At 36.6% G+C, this 14,157-nt stretch overlaps 1 protein-coding gene across 1 annotated transcript in view; it reads left to right on the top strand.

Moving 5' to 3' along the window:
• LOC128648089 (neuronal acetylcholine receptor subunit beta-3-like) overlaps window positions 1-13,848 on the top strand; it is a 68,117-nt gene extending 54,269 nt beyond the window's left edge. Inside the window, exons 5-6 of the mRNA XM_053700756.1 lie at window positions 420-1,302; window positions 13,095-13,848. Coding sequence (XP_053556731.1) covers window positions 420-1,302; window positions 13,095-13,232 — 1,021 coding nt within the window. The 3' untranslated portion in view covers window positions 13,233-13,848. The remainder of the gene's footprint in view (window positions 1-419; window positions 1,303-13,094) is intronic.
• The last annotated feature ends 309 nt before the right edge of the window (window positions 13,849-14,157 follow it).

Raw genomic sequence — 14,157 nt, 5'->3', positions numbered from 1 at the left:
CCCCTTAGAGGCCATGCTTCTTTCTCTAAAGTGGTTCGGCACTTTAAGTGCTCTCACTGAGCTTTGATTTAACCGTTTTATGTGACATTGAACTGTACCTTTTGTGCCATATAGCATTAATAATACAGTACTGTATTTCCCATAGTGTTTTTTTAACATGTTTTATAGTAATAGACGAAGTTTGGTCTCACCGGTGTTTTATGAGGTTTAAATAAAATTATACTGATAATCTTTTCACTGCAAGTGATGCCTGTGTCCTTCTTTTTTATATCTATTTATACATATAAGTATCTACTTCTTTACTTTTTTGGTTCCTTTAAAAAAAAAAAACTTTGTTTAGCAAAGCAAAAGCCAGATATTACCTCTAAAAAAAAATCCTATTATTGTATGATGGTCTGAAAGTGTTACTTGTGTTTCAGTGCAGATGGGCGTTTTGAAGGATCCCTTATGACTAAAGCCATAATAAGATATGATGGTACCGTGATATGGACTCCACCAGCGAGCTATAAAAGTTCCTGTACAATGGATGTAACTTTTTTTCCATTTGATCGTCAGAACTGTTCAATGAAATTTGGATCGTGGACTTATGATGGGAATATGGTTGACCTCATTCTTCTGGATGCAAATGTAGACAGGAAAGATTTCTTTGATAATGGAGAATGGGACATTTTAAACGCTACAGGACAGAAAGGAATGAGAAAAGATGGCATTTACTCCTATCCACATATCACATATTCTTTTGTCTTGAGACGTCTTCCGTTGTTTTATACGCTTTTCCTTATAGTTCCTTGCCTTGGGCTATCTTTCTTGACTGTTCTTGTGTTTTACTTGCCATCTGATGAAGGAGAAAAGTTGTCATTGTCCACATCTGTCCTGGTTTCACTTACAGTTTTCTTACTTGTTATTGAAGAAATAATCCCATCATCTTCTAAGGTAATTCCACTAATCGGAGAGTACCTCTTATTTATCATGATATTTGTAACCTTATCTATTATTGTTACCGTATTTGTCATTAATGTTCATCATCGTTCCTCCGCCACATATCATCCAATGGCTCCCTGGGTGAAAGGACTTTTCTTACAAAAACTTCCTAAACTGCTCTGTATGAAAGGCCAAGTTGATCGTTTTTCCTTCTTGAATTCAGAGACTAGTACCCAACAAGCGAAAACAAAAGTATCCAGCAAACGAAAACTGATACACGCAAACGACGGGGAAAAATTATTGATTGCATTCTTGGAGAAAGCATCTGATTCTATTAAATATATATCAACTCATGTAAAAAAGGAGCATTTTATTAGAAAGGTAGGTCTACATACACATTAATATTTTCAAAGATGGATGGGTTTATGATACATAACATGGATGAGTTTATAGCAATATTTTGGGGGATTATATAAAGTGCAAGCTGAATTTAATATGGTTATAGAGTTATAGTAGTAAGTGTTTTTAACATGAGAAATGTGGAGATTAAAGGGACACTTTATTGCATCTAAAAGAGGCCATTTTAAAATGTAATACAGATTTTTGTTTTATCTAAAACGGATGTTCCTGTAGTTGCTGTACTGAGAAAAAATGTTTTTATGTGTGAGTCAATTTCCACTAAATATGTGCAAAATAGGATTTTTTTTGTTACTAAAACAAATTCCAAAAATGTTGGCTTTTGGCTCATTCTGGCATGTCGGATTTTGTGTGTTGCTGTTGCACTATTTTCTAATAAATCCAGTGTCAGAATGGGCCACAAAAAGAATCCCAAAGTTTTGCACATTTCTACTGTCCACCAATCAGCAAGTGATCTTAAGGCCCATCTGCACTTCCTGTCAACTTCACAATCAAAACAATTAGCTTTAACTTAACCTTTTATCGCTGTTGCAGCGCTCTATTCTCCCAGGCTTTAGCGCCGTTAGGATGGAATAGAACGTCCGAGCCGTTTGGCTTTTCTGAAGCCAACGGCGCTTCCTGGATGGGATCGCGGTCTGGAGGGCGTGCCTAGCTTGATAGGGACGCCCCCCTGACCCGATCCCATCATTGAAATCTTGCAATCACGGGCATGATCGCAAGATTCAATTTGTCTACATCGGAACGTTGTTCCGATGTAGACAAGTTAACCCTGTCATTAAAGGGTTAATTTAATTCAAAAATATTTTGACATGTTTAAATAATGCTTTTTTCTGGAAAGAAAACTTTGAATCTATACATTTTGAGTTTTGCAACATGCAGATTCAGTAATACAGCATGCAAATGCACCTATTATCATCATTGTTTATATATATATTTTTTTTTTTTTAAGTTTCTCTTGCAGGCGGTATAATGGTTTCTTATGATAAACATCACCATGAGATAATATTTTAGGAGATGGCAATCATTTAGATGAGGAAATTTAATTATTTTCGGCCCGGGGTCACAGAACTCAGAGAGCAGACGTAAAAAGAAACAAAATTGCCCACAGTGACTTATTGTAGCAGAAATTCTTAATATTGTAAGGATTAGTTACACATATGGCATAACATTACTTCTAAATTCTCAGTATTATCCTTGATTTAACCATTCTATTTCAATAATGGAATATGGGGGGTGCCACTTAAATTTTAAATATATGCCAAGTAGGCCAACAGAAAATATTTGAGGAACATTGGTCCAGTTGCAAGAAAACGTTTGTAAACACTTTGGTTCCTTCTGGATTGACTATTTATAAAATGTTGTGTGATGTCAATCTAAGTCACAATTATAGACAAACACAATCTAACTAAATGAATAAATCAAGTTTTACTTTTCAAATATTTATTGAAGATGTTGAGTAATTATTCACAATGCAGGCTGTAAAAAAGTAAGTGAATATGTGAAATATGCAATTTTCACAGTTTTCTTTTCTGTAGATTTCTCACATCTTGATATATACATAAAATGATGGTATAGTTTGATTCTGCCGAAAAAAAAATATCTAATAAATGTGGATTTCTCACTAAAATGACCTACAGTGGGGTTTAAATGGGAGCAACATCTAATATTCCAGGAACGGCAGTTAAAGGGTTAACTAGCTATTGAGACAGAGCCACATTACTGTTGATATCAATAGCTAATTGAGAGTAAAACTGCTAACAAATATCTGTATGACAGTAACAAAGTGACAAATCCCAAGTAGCAGTAGTGAAACATGGCATGAGAACTAGCGCAGCGAAGGGGAGCAAATATAAATATAGTTGTATATACTTATATACATATATATTTATGTGTTAATATGTGTTTATACACATATTAACACATAAATAAATAAATATATATATATTCAAATACAATAGTTCAAAAGAAAAAAAGCACTCACTGGACTTCAGTCATCAGTGACAATCCTCTTTATTATGTGATGTTGCGGGACACAAACGTCCCTTCTTCTGACAAACACCAAGTGAAAACAGAAAACATTTATAGGCCTGTATAACCCTCCCCTTGTGGGCTACCAATCAAAAAGAGCCCCCCTGGTTGGGCGCATTCCTCCTGATTGTGTCTCTTTGAATTTGAGTGATCGCCAATAGTAAGCTACACAGGAGGTGCTCTGTCACATCGATGGATGTTTATCAGGAGGGTTACGTGGTATTTGTATATATGATGTCTCAAGTGATCAACTGATTTTCCTCGACTTTGATGGATGGACCGGTCCGAGCGGGAGGCGTGGCTTGATCTTAAGTCACTATCTTATTGTGAATCGGGTGTGGAGGTGTGACACTCGGAAGCCTATGGATATGATTGTTGTCATAGCCATGTGGACAGAACACAGATAGCCGTTATGATATTGTTAATTTTACAGCAACATGATTGTACTCTGATCGCCCGGACTGAGTTGATGTATACCCCTTATTAACTTCTCACATTGATTTTTAAGAGTACATTCACATTGATATTAGGTTAACTTTATTTTGTTCTCCATACACATAATACATTTTCTACTATTGAGTCGGCACATATAGTCTGCACACGACTCTGTTATTTTTATGCACACGGCTCTTTTTGATTGGTAGCCCACAAGGGTAGGGTTATACAGGCCTATAAATGTTTTCTGTTTTCACTTGGTGTTTGTCATAAGAAGGGACATCACGTTTGTGTCCCGAAACTAACATAATAAAGAGGATTGTCACTGATGACTGAAGTCCAGTGAGTGCTTTTTTCTTTTGAACTTTTATATACCTGGCTAAAGCACCCTGGCAGTTGAAGTTTGGCGGTGAGAGTGCACACACTGTATCACTTGGATTTATATTCATATACATATATATATTTACTGGGAACACACAGCCCCTATAGACTGCAATGTAAAATCACTTTTCTGTGCCATTGTTTTTCTTGCAACCTGCACACTTTAGCCCCCCAAAACTGCCTAGTGCCATTTAAAAATAACATGAAAAAAAAATACTAATAGTTTTTATTTTATGCAAGACACTACACACTTAATTTCGGGGCCAATTGGGGCATTTTTTAAAAATTAAACATAGTTCTGACCGCAAGCTCACGGTAGCAATAACAAGCCACTTGTAATGACTGGTTATTTATTGTGTGGGAGAATTTACCGTTTGCGGGTGTGCAATAAATTAGTTCTTCACTTGTAATCTAGCCCTGTATAAAGCAATTTGCAGTGCTCCCAATTCATTTTTGTTTGTAGCAACATTGACAAAAATCAATGTGGAGGTTAAAAAAAAAGAAGATGATCTGCAATTGAATTAACCCCAACACAGTTTAACCCTAACGGAAGGTTACCTGATTCTCACTACAACCCAAATTGACCTAACCTCAGCGTTCCAATACCCTCACTACTACTAACCATAACCATGTAACCATGACAACCTACAGTTACTCTAATAGCTGAATTTATTATCCTAACTGCAAACATTGTACATCCCCCTTTATCTCTAAACATCTCCCTACATTTCACCCCCACCCTAATCTCTCAAATGGGTCAGAATTGAAATTACCTAAAGAACTGCTCAGTAAAATGACTTCTGGGAAATATTCTCATTTTCTTGCACATCTGAAATAATAAAAAATCAAATAATGAAAATATTGAGCGCTACAAACTCTTTTGACATTGTTTTGAAAAAAAGGAACAATTGAGGACAAAATTAAAGTTTCATAATTCAGATAAAGCATGCAGTTTAAAAAACTTTCCAATATACTTTCATTGTAAAAACTGGCTCAGTCTTTTTATATGTACACTTTCTGAGGCTTCTGCTCCAATTGAGCATGTGCAAAAGTACACAGTATATAGACTAAGTATATGCATTGAAGTATGCAAAAAAAGGTTGAACTTTTGTAAAAAAAAAATCCTGTCCTGTATCCTATATCACAGTCCATCTCTTTTTAATATATATTTTTATTTTATTAATTTTTTCACAAAAGGAAAAAAAAAATTTCAACAAAACATAATACATACATAACACTTAATATTCCAAAACAATGCATACAGAAAAAGAAATTTTGCTTTTTCTTTCTTTTCCCTTTACAACCATTTTGCAGTAACGCCTAATCATATCATACCCAACAGAATCAGTAAACCAACACCCGGTCAAAAAATCTTCATTCCTTCACTTTTTTTAGGGTACATTAACAACACCTTGTTTGCCCTGGCTTGCAAGGTTGATTCTTTATAGTGGATAAAGAAAAGAAAGAAAGGGAGAGAAAAGAAAAAAGAAAAAGAGAGAAGAAAAAAAAAATTAGAGCTAGAAGAGCTAAAAAAATAAATGTCTTCCAATGTCTAAAAAACACTGCAAGACGGACATCAGTTGAGTTTTGTAGATTATATTGTTCTGAAATAACTTGGGTAACTAGTGCTTTTTTTTAACTCTTTCAGGGTGGGAGCAGTTTTGGCCTTCCAGGATCTTAGTATTAAGATACGACCCAATAATAAGATTATATTAAATAATTTAATCCCTTGCTGAGCGTTTTGAGCCAGAAAGAATATTTCCAATGGTTGGATCTCATAATCTACCTTGAGAGTTACTTTCATCCAATAAAAATTTTTCGCCCAAAACTGAGCAATCTTTGGGCAGGACCAAAAACAGTGAAATAAGTCCGCACAGGGGGCGCTACAACGCGTACAGACTCTTCGGGTCTTATACCATCTAGACACAGTCCATCTAGACACAGTCCATCTCTTGATTTCCAGTATATGGGGAATTCACCCCACTAGAATCGTACTGTGAAGACACTGGTGTTACCAACGCAGATTCTTGGAAATTATGCATTTCCAAAAAAGTGTTGTTTCCAAAGTACTAGTCCCAAAACTATCAGAAGTTGCCTCTGCCTCCTATACATGGTCACCCCATGATTTGTCAATGGGCTAGAAACTATCTTTAAGCTCCAGACTTCCACTTCCAGGCTTCAAATCTCTTGCCTTTGGGACCTCTTGGCTTCACAATTTGAAATGAATATGCTGTCCATCTTTTCCAATATCTTGCCACATTCATGAGGCTCCAGTATGTTGCCAAACTGAAATGAGTTTTCCTCTTCAAAATTCTGATTATGCTCAGCCTCTGGACACTTATTATATATAAAAGATTGGGAATATAACACAAATTCTAAACAATGGTGCTGGAGCATTTACTGATGACCAAATTCCTGCATTTGATTTTATCACAGGCTGAAGAAAAATTCCCTTTGGAACCACATGTAAAGCAACATTTTGGCTGCCCACAATAATAGCATCAACCTCGAACATTACCCACAGTCACAGCTGGGCCGATAGATGTCACTGTGACGGTAGAGTGTGTACATGAAGGGGTTAATGGCACCCAGCCTCTAGCCACATTATCCCAATACTTCTACAATTGCATAAAGTGACCAAATAAACCCCCAAATCCTACCTGCACCATCCCAGATAAACTACACTGCCACCACCCAATAAGTTTCCAGTAATACTCAAAAAGAAAATGCTGAAAATGTACCAATAACCCACACAATTAACTAGGAGTTTGTGAATTCAGAATTAGATCATTGATATTTTAATGACAAAAAGACAAGTTAATGTTAGACACTGCCAAATTACATAAAACAAAGGACATACAAAAAGCCAAATAGGCAAATGCAAAATACAGTTCTTGTAATAAAATGGGGTTTACACAAAACACAGAAGTTAAACTTACAAATATCACTAATATTCTTACAGTAGGCAAGTGGGAAAATCTTAAGTGTTTTCTGATGTCACTCAAATAAAATCCACTGAAGTTCTAACTGAATCTGAGGCTCACATTCAGCTATATACCTGAGCTTTTTCCTTTGTCTAGCAAAAGCCAGCCTCCCTTGCTCACATGACCAGTTTATGAAACCTTAGTTAGATCACTGAGTTTAAGTCCTTTCCTTGGTCTAAAGATGGAATTCCTATAGCCCATGCTCCTTTTCTGTTAGAGTCCCCAAAAGCAGACTTCAAATCAAGCTGCATGTACAGCAGAGGTTGTTTTGATCAAATAATTTCACATCTTGCAGAGGCATAGACAAAGAGGGCTAGAAACAAACACAGAATGTTACACACACACACACACACACAAAAACAAACAATTCAGGTTAACTTTGCAAAGTTGAGATTCCAGGCATCCACTACACCTCATAGGTGTATCATGACAGTTAACAATGTAAAAGTAGTTTGGCAGATGGATTCTTATATTATCCGCCCAAAAAAAGCTTGACTTCAAACAAATAACCTCCATTTCAATAATCTCCATTGTAGATCTTCTTAGGCCCGCTAAGGACTTCACATTTCAGACAGAAAATGATATCCGCTACTGGAATGGATTCATGATGAAATACCATGCTCACTCTAGTCTGGTAATTGTACTTGCTCCACTCAGGTGTGTCTTCTACTATTTTGTAATGCTGGCAAAAAGTCTCCAGATGAGAGGGTGTCTTAAGTTGATGCTCTAAATATGGAGCATGCTGCAGGTCATAAACCTCACCTGGATGGCCCGCATACTTCAGGCCTCTGTCCTCTTCATGATTGCCACAAGAGGACAACATTTCTCCTCTTTAAAGGAATTTTCATAGTTAAATTAGAAAAATACTTTGGGTCTCTCCAAGCTTCATGTCTGGAAGCTGAAGGTTAGTCAGTAAAGGAATCAGTTGCATATGCATTTGTAAAGGTACAGATAACACAACACTGGCAAGACCTAGTGGGATATGTTGTACTGGGTCCATGCACTCTTGTAATTACTGGCTTTTTCCGACCAACCTCAGCTTCTGGCAATACTGTAGTTATAGGCTGCTTGATTCCCACAGAGAGTCTCCACTATTGGCTGTTGCGGATCTGTAGCTTTCAGTGTAGGCTACAATACTGTACTTTGTTTGCTAAAAGCTACAGGAGTTTCTTGCACTTAGGGTTGACAAATGTCGAGTATTAAGCCGGACACTCCGGTATTTTAGCAGGATGTCTGATAAAAATGTATACAAAAATACTGCATACTTAAATGCCCATTATTTTTAAAGTCCCCTAAGTGTCAGGTAAATGTTAAGGGCCTCCTATGCCTCCATGCATTACAAATATTGCAATGTGTATTTTCTATTACATGTATTACAGGCAGCCATGGGGGTGTTAAATCATTGCTTGGTGTGTGTGTGTAGTCAAGGGGGGGTCAAATCACTACCGCATATGTGTGTACTGGCAACCAAGGGGATAAAGTGACTGCAAAGCTGTGAAAAACATGCATGGTGGGATCAAAGGTAGGACTTAAGGCTTAGCTTTTGGGGTGCCATTGTGTGGCCCCCACCTACCACCTGCGCCCAGTCACCTATACAGTCCTGGCCAAAATTTTTAAGAATGACACAAATATTAATTTTCACAAAGTCTGCTGCCTCAGTTTTTATGATGAATATTTGCATATACTCCAGAATGTTATGAAGAGTGATCAGATCAGAATCTCTCTTTTCAATTGCAAAGTCCCTCTTTGCCATGAAAATTAACTTAATCCCCAAAAAAACATTCCCACTGCATTTCAGCCCTGCCACAAAAGGACCAGCTGACATCATGTCAGTGATTCTCTCGTTAACACACACAGGTGTCAGTGTTGTCGAGGACAAGGCTTGAGACCACTCTGTCATGCTGATTAAGTTAGAATAGACTAGAAGCTTTAAAAGGAGGGTGGTGCTTGAAGTCATTGTTCTTACTCTTTTAACCATGGTTACCTGCAAGGAAACATGTGCAGTCATCATTGACCATCTACTAACTTTCTCTCTTACTCTACCTGCTACATATTTGCAAGCCCCCAAGAAACTGCTACCTTACAGGAATTTAAATGACTTGGATCTCACTTTTCTACTCAACTGAATCCTCTGCTCTCTGACATTTCATCCCTCTCTTGCTCAAACCTCGTTGCATTACAGTATAATTCGGCACTAAAATCAACACTTGACAAAGCTACACCCTCCACTGTTCATCGTACAGCAATCACTCAACTGCAACCGTGGCACACCAAACAGACCAGATATCTTCAGTGATGTTCACGGCTGCTAAACTGCAGTGGAGGAAATCACGCACCTGTGCTGATTTCCGGCATTATAAAGTCTTTTTCTCCTCCCTTGTGTCATCTCATGCATCCAACCCCAGAAAGCTGTTCTCAACCTTTAACGCCCTTCGACGTCCGCCTACACCCCCGCCCACTACCAACCTGACTGCTCAGATTATTGCTGATCACTTCAAAAATAAAATTGACACCATTAGAAAAGATATCTGTACCTCACACCCTTCAAACCCAGCAATCCTACCCACCCCTTCTATTAACAAAACTCTATGCTACTTCCCTCCTGGAAGAAGTCTCTGTACTCCTATCCTTGGCTCATCTTACAACCTGCCCACTTGACCCTATTCCTTCACGACTTCTTCCCTCTCTCTCTGCTTCACTAATCCCTACCCTATCTCATCTCTTTAACCAATCTCTCACCGCTGGAACATTAGGGAACTACAACAGCAATGGGCTGTTGTAGTTCCCTTTCAAGCCGTTCTTTCTATGTCAGTTTCCAAACAGGTCCGCGTTTGTTTGCTGTTGTATGTTGTTTTTGTCCAATCAGAAAACATTTAGATTTATTATCAGCTTTGTATGCCGATATGAACTGGATAACAGATGAAGAAAAGAAAAGTGTGATTAATACGGTTCTGATGAACAATATGATAACCATAGCTTTATAGCGTGAATAAGTTGTGAAAGTTGCCCTTATGTTATAAACAATAGCGGAGGTCTAACATCCACATCATTAGAGTCTCAATTATCCGTCTACGGTATATGGTAAAAAGTGGTTAGATTATAGAGTCATTACCCCATAACACATCCACATTTGTAAGAACACAGCATACTACTGTTTGAGTTTTCTTAGGCATGTAACTAGATGCATATTTCACATTATATCGTGAGGTATCACAAATTAAAAGTACAGCAACTATGAATACGCATCTTTCTTTATCACCAAGAATCCTGTGTATATTTAATTTTACATCAGATTTGTATATAAAAGGAATGTTAATTTTATAGAATGGCAGCAATCATAGTATCTTTATTAAGACCCCGATGGGCAAATGTTTTAAGGGTATGTATCCATCTCAGTTCTCTTTGATCTAGTTGTCTCGCTATATCTCCACCTCTCCAGTGAACTTTAACTCTTTCTATTTCTATCCACATGTGTCTTTTTTGAAAAAATTATTACAGTGTAATAACTGGTCATCGTGTTCTTTTTCTATTTTGTTAACATGTTCCATGATCCTAGTCTTTAAAAATCTAGACGTTTGACCCAAACATTGGCATCCACACTGCAATAGATATATAACATTCTTAGTTTTACATGTAATAACATCTTTTATTTCATTTTTTTTTCCAGTAACAGTGGAACTAGATGTTTTTTGAGTTCTTTTTGTGTAGTTGCAACCCTTACATTTTCCACATGTATAGAAACCTGTTAAGTTACTAATTTGTGAGGGAGTTTGGAGCTAACCCTTTAATCATTGAGGGTGCTAATTTTTGTTTGAAGTTCAAATCTCTTTCTGTTTTTTATTTCTTTTCTCTCCTCCTCTAAGATCATATTGTTATATCCTTTCTGTATAAATCTTTATTTGAGGATATTGGACTGTTTGTCATATTCTTCTAGCTTACTATAATTCCTCCGGATCTTTAAAAATTGGCCTTTTGGTACTGCCTTTAACCAATTAGGATGGTGGCAACTATCATATTTCATGTATATGTTTGTATCACATTTTTTAAAGAATGTTTTACTATGTACCACGTTATCAATGATATATAAAGTTAAGTCTAGAAAGTTAATTTCATGACTATGATGTTCAGGGGTTGAAATTATGGACTGATTATTTTCATTGAGATTGTTTACAAATTGTAGCAATTTTCCCTCTCCCCCTTTCCATATACATATTACACATTGATGTATCTATGCCAGGACACCAAGTCTGCACCAAATTCCTCATTTTGCCATACATGAGTGTGTTCAAAAAAGTCCATATATATATTGCCATAACTTGGTGCAAACCTGGTGACCATGGCTGTTCCACAAGTCTGCAAAAAGAATCTATCATTGAACCAGAAGAAATTATGATGTAAAATAAAATCTATGGCTCGGATTATAAAATCTAGATGTTTGGGTTCTAATTTCTGATCATCAGAAAATTTTCATTTGACTGCTTCTAATCCCTTTTTATGATCAACTATGGAGTATAGAGAGGTTACATTCATAGTAACCCATATGTAGTTATCATGCCAGGTGGTATTTTGCATAATCTGTAGAACATGTTTAGTGTCTTTTAAGTGTGATTTTGCTTTTTGTGCATATGGTTGGAGGAGGAAATCTATAAAGGCTGATAAATTTGATGTGAGGGAATCAATTTCACTAATGATAGGCCGACCTGGGGGTCTTGTGGCATGCTTATGGACTTTAGATAAAAAATAAAAAATGAGAGTTTTAGACTCCTCTTTAAATAGAAAATCAAATTCATCTTTAGAGATGATGTTTTGGTTTTGTGCTTCAAGTATCAGATCATATAGTTTGGAGGTAAACTGCTTTTTGGGATTCTTGTGTGTGATGGTGTAGGTTTTGGAGGTGGGCATGGCCTTACGCATTTCTCGGATATCTCAGTTTCGTCAGAGGCTTCTGACGAAGCAGAGATATCCAAGAAATGCGTAAGCCCACCTTATGCTACTGAACGCTGTCAGCTTGTTCCACGCTGTGGGAAGGAGCACAAACTGAGCACTATCTGAGTTATGTCCAATGAACTACTAGCTTTTGTGAAAAGAGCAAGTTTAAGGAACGGCTATTCCTCGATGAGTGACGGTATACTTGAACCGAATACTGAGAGACGCTACAAGCACTGACACTTTGAGAGTCGGGGAGACTCAACCCTTACATACGCTGACATACCTCATATTGTTTAAAGGTCTATTCTGTGAGTAGGCACCCTAAGGGGTTGGATTGTTATGTATTTTAGAATTTGAACTTTGATATTATTAAAGTCCATATATATATTGCCATAACTTGGTGCAAACCTGGTGACCATGGCTGTTCCACAAGTCTGCAAAAAAGAATCTATCATTGAACCAGAAGAAATTATGATGTAAAATAAAATCTATGGCTCGGATTATAAAATCTTGATGTTTGGGTTCTAATTTCTGATCATCAGAAAATTTTCATTTGACTGCTTCTAATCCCTTTTTATGATCAACTATGGAGTATAGAGAGGTTACATTCATAGTAACCCATATGTAGTTATCATGCCAGGTGGTATTTTGCATAATCTGTAGAACATGTTTAGTGATTTACATATATATATATATATATAGTTACATTTTAGAGTAGCTTTTTTTTTCTACCCATCATGTGCTTTTAAAGGGTTATTTAAAACTATATACATTTTATAAGCATAGTATTGAGGTTATTCCCCGCCTCCCCTATAGTGCATTCCAGTGCTGATTTGTTTACATTTGTCAAAAATGGTGGCACCCATAGTTTGAAGGAGGTATATGAAATGTATTTAGTGTTTAATGTCACTTTATCCACAACAACTACTAAATGAATATTGTATGCACAAAATAGTTTTTAAATACAAAAAGAATAACTTTTTTCCCCCCTCTATTCAGGTGGTGCAAGACTGGAAATTTGTTGCTCAAGTTCTGGATCGCATTTTCCTTTGGCTGTTTCTGACAGTGTCTATTACAGGATCAGTTCTGATATTTACCCCTGCTCTAAGGATGTGGGTAAACAGCAGCTATGTTTAAACCTGGGCTTCAAGAAACACTTAAAGGAACATAAAACCCAGAATGGTTCTTTCATAATTCAGATACAATGTACAAATACATTTTTTTTTTTTTAAAACTGTTATTATTACATTTTCTTCATCCTCTTGGTATCCTTTGTTGAAAAGCAGGTAGGTTGGTTTAGGCGCGTGCACATGTTTGGAACAATCTACAGCAGCAGTTTTGCAAGAATGCTTTTAAAGGGACAGTCAAGTCCAAAATATATTTTCATGGTTCAGATAGGGCATGTAATTTTAAGCAACTTTCCAATTTACTTTTATCACCAGTTTTGCTTTGTTCTCTTGGTATTCTTAGTTGAAAGCTAAACCTAGGTAGGCTAATATGCTAATTTCTTAGACCTTGAAGGCCGCTTTTTATCTAAAGGCATTTTGACAGTTTTTCACCACTAGAGGGCATTAGTTCACGTATGCCATATAGATAACATTGAGTTACCTAGAAGCAAGCACTGATTGTCAAAAATGCAAGTCTGTCGAAAGAACTAAGATAAGGGGGCAGTTTGCAGAGGCTTAGATAGAAGGTAATCACAGAGGTAAAAGTGTATTATAACTGTGTTAGTTATGTAAAACTAGGGAATTGGTAATAGAGGGATTATCTATCTTTTTAAACAACAACATTTCTGGTGTTAACTGTCCCTTTAATAATGTCATAAATTCTGTAAATACTGTTGCTATCTGGTGCTCAAAAGCATTCTTACAGAACTGCTGCCCTATAGTGTTTCAGATACGTGCAAGCTATCTACCTAGGTATTCTCATATAAGAAAGAAGTAATTTTTTATAATATAAGTAAATTGGAGAATTGTTTACAATTGTGTCCTGTATCTGAATTATGAAAGAAAAATGTGGGGGTTTTGTGTCCCTTTAAAAAGCACATACGATTGTTATTTTG

The sequence above is a fragment of the Bombina bombina genome, chromosome 2 (assembly GCF_027579735.1).
Source record: "Bombina bombina isolate aBomBom1 chromosome 2, aBomBom1.pri, whole genome shotgun sequence".
NCBI lineage: Eukaryota > Metazoa > Chordata > Amphibia > Anura > Bombinatoridae > Bombina > Bombina bombina.
This window is presented reverse-complemented; position numbering and strand designations above follow the sequence as displayed.